This window comes from Mandrillus leucophaeus, unplaced genomic scaffold (assembly GCF_000951045.1).
Source record: "Mandrillus leucophaeus isolate KB7577 unplaced genomic scaffold, Mleu.le_1.0 Scaffold7, whole genome shotgun sequence".
In the NCBI taxonomy this organism is placed as follows: Eukaryota; Metazoa; Chordata; class Mammalia; order Primates; family Cercopithecidae; genus Mandrillus; species Mandrillus leucophaeus.
The window spans coordinates 9,146,227-9,153,220 of record NW_012107585.1 but is presented as its reverse complement, the minus strand read 5'-3'; the positions used below and the strand labels follow the sequence as shown (position 1 = coordinate 9,153,220).

At 60.4% G+C, this 6,994-nt stretch overlaps 1 protein-coding gene across 4 annotated transcripts in view; it reads left to right on the top strand.

Annotated features, from left to right (window-relative positions):
- The window catches only part of CDK2AP1 (cyclin-dependent kinase 2 associated protein 1), an 11,604-nt gene that overhangs the window by 1,529 nt on the left and 3,081 nt on the right, over positions 1 to 6,994 (top strand). The window contains exons 1-3 of one of the 4 annotated variants that reach the window (XM_011964537.1): positions 475 to 574; positions 3,482 to 3,576; positions 5,742 to 5,868. In XM_011964537.1, the coding sequence (XP_011819927.1) occupies positions 3,511 to 3,576; positions 5,742 to 5,868 (193 nt within the window). In that variant the 5' untranslated portion in view covers positions 475 to 574; positions 3,482 to 3,510. Of the gene's footprint in view, positions 1 to 474; positions 575 to 1,123; positions 1,656 to 2,480; positions 2,591 to 3,481; positions 3,577 to 5,741; positions 5,869 to 6,994 lie in introns of those variants that run through there. The other 3 variants (XM_011964535.1, XM_011964538.1, XM_011964536.1) reach the window with 3 other exon arrangements.

The following is a 6,994-nucleotide window of genomic DNA, read 5'->3' as shown; positions in this document are numbered from 1 at the left end:
AAGCCGGGAGGGGCTCCCCTCGACCTTCCTGGGGCTGCGGCGGCAGCCGGGCGCTCCCAGGAAACTCCTCCAGAAGTTGTCAGGCAGCTGCGGGCTGAGCCCAGGGGACCGAGGGAGCCGTGGGGAGTGGGCGCAACATTGAGGGATTGGTAGGTGCCGGGCTTTGTGACCTCACTGGGGCCCCTCTTCTCTGACACTTGGTCGGAAACAGACTTCCCAAAAGGCGGTTGTGTTGCGGGGCGTGGGGGGTAAGGACTCGGAGGGAAAGGAGTGGCCCCGTTGGTCACCGGTGCCACGCTGGCTCTCCTGCTCGAGTTTTGGGCCTTGTTTGCAAACGTTGACTTCATAAACCTCCCACATCCGAAGTAGGACCCATAAAAACGATATTTAAAAAAACCCTTGGACACTGAGGTGTAGGGGCAGGAAAGGGTTAAGCGTCAGGGTGCTGAGGGAGAGTTGAATTGCTCACTTGTGGGCTCGGAGTCCCAAAGAGCAAACAGCCACTGTTTTCTTCTCAAACATTCTCACCTCCTCTGGGGTCCGCAGACCTTACAAAGACGGGCTTTGTTGCCAGGTAGGACTGCCAGCAGCGTTCTTCCTCTGGCCTGTGGGGAGGGCAGGGGCTGGTGTTGCCAGCCTGGGCAAGGCTGACAGCTCAGGCTTGACCTGGTGTCATTGGAGCCGGGGCCCTAAACTGGGACCTTCAGGGTTTGGGGTCACAGGGATAGCGGCACTCACGGGGACCCCTGAAGTCCTGTTCTGAGCTGGCTGCACCTGTATTCAGCTTTTCTTCTCTTTCTCCTGTGGAGAATTTCAGGAGTGCCGAGATCCCCAGATCTGGGCTTTTTGGTGCCCCTCCCTCTCCCCCATGGACCCTTTTGCAGAACCCCAGCTCCCCTCCTGCAATTTGCATCCAAGATGGACTCTCCGCTGCCGCCGCTGCTCCTCCGGCTTCCTTGTCATCATCCCTCACGCCCTGCAGCCCTGCCTCCTGCTCACGGGTTGCCAAGCCGCGGCCTGGCCGGTGGTGGCAGTGGCGGAGTTAGACAAAGCCCCCGCCTCCCCCGCCCCAGAGCCCCCCAGGCGCCCCAAGTGGCGGGAAGGCCGCCAGCTCCCCAGGCCCCGGCGCTCTTTGTCTGGCGTGGGGGCGGGGAGCCGCGCCTGGCCCCAGGAGCTTCCTGGCCTCTGCCAACCCCTCGCTCCTGCACACTGCGCTCATTGTCTGAGATGCGCCGAGACGGCCTGCGCTGACGTGGTCCCTGTGTCCCGGTCCCTGTGTCTGCAGGAAGGAGTGACCATGAGTGGAACTCGGGGCATTTCCGCCATCTCTCTCCAGGACTAGACACCCCCCCCCCAACCCTGAACAAGGGACTGGCCTGGACAGAGCATTGGAGTCACCGAGCTATTGCTCCTCGTCCCCCCAGCCAAAATGGGACAATTTCTCATTCCTCCTTCCTCTCAGCCCCGCAAAACCTAACCCCGGTATCATCAAATAGTAGGGTCTGGAGCCCGTAGACCTTCTCTTGGGAAGCACTGCCTCTAACAAATGGAGAAACTGAGGACTGGAGGGCGGGGGGCCTGTCTGAGGTCACACAGCCAGGAATGGCACAGCTGGGGCTGGCGCCAAGTCCAGTGGGGAGGACAGAAAAGGAGAGGTGAGGAGCAGTGGGCAAAGCAGTTGGGGAAGAGGACGGGGGCACACCGAGTTGATTCGAGGGTGCATGGGAAGTGGCTAGCGCCCCTCCTGCCAGGCTGCTGGGATCTTGCAAACCCCCAGGGTCCTGTGCTCCATGGTCCCTCCCAGAGACTGGCCCTCGAGGCCAGAGAGGTGAAGCTACCAGGATCGAAACCCAGGTCTCTGCCAGCAGAGCCTGTGTTCCCCATGCCACGCTTGCTGCCACATCAGAAGCTCAGGAAACTGGGGTTTGGCGGATGTGGTGAGGGGGCGCTGGGGGACATCACCCTGCCCAATTCCTGCAGTGGCCGTGGACGTGCTGGATATCGCGGGCGTAGTGCTTCCCCATCCCAAGCCGCCCGTCCCTGTAGCACACGTGTCTCGTCATCCCCATGTGGGAGGCATGGAAACTGAGGCTTGGAGTGGCATGGTGCTCTGCCCAGTTCAGGATCCAAGTCCACGTTTCCAGGTCCAGCCCAAGCTGGAACATAACCCTGGGCTGCAGTGGCGGCATCCAGGGCTGACCTGAGACTCAGGGAGACAACTCGGGGCTGTCCCCGCTCCCGGATGCTCCCGGACAGAGGGGCAGGTGCTGAGGTAGCTGGCTCCCTGCATGGAGGGGCAGGTGCTCTGCTGTGTGCCCTGGGGCAACTCCCTCAGGTCCATGTCTCTAAATAGAGGGGCCTGGAGCCAGGGTTCTCCAGGGCTCCTCCCGGCTCCCCCAGCCTGAGGCCCTGAACTTCCTTCCTCCTCTGCCCCTCCCCTCACCCACACCAAGCGAGCAGCTGGTGGGTTTGGCCAGCCTGGCACCAGCTGTCCATCCCCGAGGCCAAGTCTGCAGCGCCCGCTGTGTGTGTGAGAGAGAGACCGTGTGGCTCTGGGGGCGGCAGGCGGGCAGCTGCCGAGGAGGACTAGGTAAATTCTCCATGGTTACCGCTGTTTGTCATTCTGCAGGATATCCTTTACCCGCTAATGGCCACTGGGACGCCATTGCGGGGCCGCGTGCTCCCAGCCTCAGACTCCCCTCCCAGATCCAGGAGGCTGCGTTCTGGGCTGGGCCCTGCTTGGTCACTGACTGCAGCCCTGGACAGGCCCCAATGTTGCATCCCATATGTGGGGCCTCAACCCTCCTCTCCTGGAATGCAGAGCCGTTGGGACATAGACTGCCAAGAGTCTGGTCCCCTCTTTGGGGAGGGGGAGACAGGCACAGAGAGGTTGAGGGGCTTTATCTGGGGCACACAGAGGCCGTGGTGTTCTCTAGATTCCTAATTTGATGTCCAGCGTGCCTGTCTCCAGCCAGGGTTGGGTCTCAAATACTCTAAGGCCTTCCCATCTTCCCCGTCATTGAGCACAGCAGAGATTTGGGCACATAGGACAAAAAGGCTTGGAAGCTCCGCTGGTTTGGACCAGCCTCCATGGCAGTGGGCTCTTGTGGTGTGATGTGGCCTCTAGGTTCTCAGCCTCTGGGGCCAGGACACAGGGAGAGGGGATGGGCAGGGATGAGGCCAGGAGTGGCAGTAATTTTATCTTTGGGAGCAGCCCTGCTGCTTGGAAGGTTCTGGTTGGATGGGACGGAGCTCTGTGAGGACCAGCAGCTGCTACAGAGCTGGGGATGGCCGAGTGCCTTGTAGCTACATTTCATTATCTGTCTTCTACACTGGTCAGACTGGAGGTGGAGAGCAGGGTTCTCTATCCTGCTACAGGTGGTGGTGTGGGTCCTGGGCAAGGGCCATTGCAGGACCTGGAGTCCTTGCCTTGGTACAACTGGCTGAGCTGACTCCTGGCCTCTCTCTCCCCACCCCACAGCTGGGAGTGTCCACTCTCCTTCCACCAGCATGGCGTCTTCACAGTACCGCCAGCTGCTCAGTGACTACGGGCCACCATCCCTAGGCTACACCCAGGTATGGCAATGGGGGTGATGGCATGGTGGGAGGGCTGGGGGGAGACATGCTCCCCACCATCAGAGGAGAGAAGCTGGTGGAAGAGACGAAGGAGCAGAAAGTATGGGACAGAGCTTTCTCAGCCCAAGGCCCTGACTGGGCTCTGGCTCAGAACACATCAGAATGGAGGGCACTGGGGACTGTGCTTCGCAGGGACGTGTGAGGTGGAGCGGACAGGAGAGCACCAGGAAGGGGCAGCAGCCCGAGCTGCGCTGCGGCCCCCACCCCACGCGCTCCTCTGGTGGGTCTCCTCACTTCTCTTTCCTGGGCAAGTGAGGCCTGACCTTGACCCTGGCTCTCCAAGCTGGGACAGAAAACGGCCGGTTCCCACTTGCTCTCCACGGTCGTGGGCCCAGCAGAGAGGAGGTGGCCTTGTCTCGAGAGCCAAGGTGCCTCTTGTCGAGGGCCAGTGTTTGAGAGTGTGGCCCAGGCGAGGCCGCTGCCTGGTTCCACCACTTTCCAGACTGTGACCCCCACTTGGTAACTGCCCAAGACCTGGGCTCCTCATCAGCCCAAGGGTGATCCTAGTACCCCCAGCCCAGGCTGGGGAACAGCAGGAATGGGGTAGCCACCATGTGAGCTGCACCCCACATCTCCAAGGGATGAGCCACCCTGTCGAAGGTCCCAGTGGGAAGATTCTCTCCCTGGCTGGGCCCCAGTGCCAGTGTTCTGAGGTCGCCACGGAGCCTGTTCCTTGCCGAGTGGGCGGCTCCCCGGCCATGCCCCGCCAAGCCATCCTGCCCCAGGAGGAGAAGCAGGTGCGGGCCCGTGAGCGGGACCAGCTGAAGAAGCGGTGGCTGCGGGAGGCCAGGCAGAGGCGCAGCTGGGAGTGGCAGTGCCACATTCTGGCCATGCGACGGCGGCGCCGAGACAGGCAGGAGGCCCGTGAGGCCTGGAGGCAGTGCCGTGGGGAGGCAGAGCAGCTGGACCAAGATGAGGACAGGAGGACAGAGCGCAAGGCCAGGGGACAGAGGCGGCGGTGGAGGAGGGAGGAGGCGAGGACCTTGCCCAGGGAGCTGGTGCAGCTCTGGGAGGAGGCAGCCAAGGGGAGGTGGTCTGGGCTTGCGGGCTTGCCGGGAGCCCAGCCTCGCTGATCCGGGTGCTTGCTGTGGGGCTCCCAGTGGTGGTGGGAGGAAAGGTTTTCTGGGGCGTGGGCCCTGTGGGTGGGAGGATGAGAGAAGGGAATGCATTCCAGGCTCTGGCGGGGCCATGGCCGATGGCTGTGGTCCTGGTGGCCCAGGTGTGGCCTCTGTCTCCCCACTGGCTTGGAGGCTCGGCACCTGGGATGTGCCCTCCTACTCATCTGCATCCTGGGAAATGCTGTTTGGACCCTTTTGTGCCAAGATGAGCTGGTTCCCCTGTTTTGTTCTTTGGAGATGATACACTTGCTTCCTGGAGGCGACTGGGTGGTCTTCCTGAGTGTGTGAGGATAGGAGGGTGAGGACCATCTCCCTAACCTGTAGTTGTCCCCTAGAATGGGACGTGTCTTGGCCCAGCTGAGGTGGCTACCCCAGGAGTCTAAGGCTGGACTGTGTTCCCTCCTCTGACCGGCCCAGGGGCCTCTCCACCCACCTGCCTGTGGCCTTGGGGTCAGGCTGCTGAACCCCTTTTTTTTTTTTTTGAGATGTTGAGATGGAGTCTTGCTCTGTCGCCCAGGCTGGAGTGCAGTGGAGCGATCTTGGCTCACTGCAACCTCTGCCTCGTGGATCTGGTCCAAGCAGTTCTCCTGCCTCAGCCTCCTGAGTAACTGGGACTACAGGTGCCCACCAACATGCCCAGCTAATTTTGCTGAACCAATTTCTTTTTTTTTTTTTTGAGACGGAGTCTCGCTCTGTCACCCAGGCTGGAGTGCAGTGGCCGGATCTCAGCTCACTGCAAGCTCCGCCTCCCGGGTTCAAGCCATTCTCCAGCCTCAGCCTCCCAAGTAGCTGGGACTACAGGCGCCCGCCACCTCGCCCGGCTAGTTTTTTGTATTTCTTAATAGAGACGGGGTTTCACCGTGTTAGCCAGGATGGTCTCGATCTCCTGACCTCGTGATCCGCCCCTCTCGGCCTCCCAAAGTGCTGGGATTACAGGCTTGAGCCACCGCGCCCGGCCATGCTGAACCAATTTCTTTCTGATTCTAGGGAACTGGGAACAGCCAAGTGCCCCAAAGCAAATACGCGGAGCTGCTGGCCATCATTGAAGAGCTGGGGAAGGAGATCAGACCCACGTACGCGGGGAGCAAGAGTGCCATGGAGAGACTGAAGCGCGGTGAGCCCGGCCCCGCTGCCCTGCCGTGACCACAGTCTAGGCCTTTAACTCTGGAAAGACTTTTGGGGAAAACGTGGGAGGGCGGGCTGGGGATGGGGCTCCTTCATCGGAGCTCCTGTCTTGTCACAGAGTTGCTGTCTGCTGTGGAGGCCTCAGGCGGGCGGTGGGTCTGGTGGCGAGGGGCCTGGGGGGCCGGATGCCTTCAGAGGGGTCTTCCGGGAAGGGCAGCCCAGCCAGGGAGCCCTTCTTACCCTGTGTGCTGCCAGGGGGTCTGCTGGCTTTCAAGGGTGTATTCAAACCACCCCCACCGCCCCCCCGGCCGCCACCACTCTCCCTCCTGCCTCCTGCCTGGTCTGCTTCTGTTGGCCGACACTGGTCCTAGGGAAGCCAGGCTCAGGGTTCTTTGGTGTCTGCACTGCCCTCTGCTGTCACCTCTTTGGAGCGAGACCCAAGGAAGTGTGTGGGTCTGGGGTGGGAGGCTGAGAGCAATTTGTTCTTTAATGACTGGAGAAGGAGGGCAGGCAGGAGATGACAGAGCACAAGGGAACTCATGTTAAGGTGTGACTGCCCGGCTGATTTTGAAAGGAGGTTAAATAGATTGCTATCTCCTGAAATAAAAAGGGAATGGAGGGAGAGCAGGATTTCTATTTTAGAAGGCGATAGTGCAGCGGAGCCATAGCCCATGAACTCATTCAAGATGAGGGGAGACTGGTCCTTTTTTTTTTTTTTTTGGGAGACGGAGTTTTACTCTTGTTGCCCAGGCTGCAATGCAATGGTGCAATCTTGGCTCACCGCAACCTCCGCCCGGGTTCAAGCGATTCTCCTGCCTCAGCCTACTAAGTAGCTGGGATTACAGGCATGTGCCACCAGGCCCGGCTAATTTTTTGTATTTCCAGTAGAGACAGGGTTTCTCCATGTTGTCAGGCTGGTCTTGAACTCCCAACCTCAGGTGATCTGCCTGCCTTGGCCACTCAAAGTGCTGGCATTACAGGCGTGAGCCACTGTGCCTGGCCCGGGACTTGGGGTTCTTAAAAAGGCTGGAGAAGCGACCTGGGAGGGGAACATTTTTTTTTTTTTTTTTTTGAGATGGAGTCTTGCTGTGTCACCCAGGCTGGAGTGCAGTGGC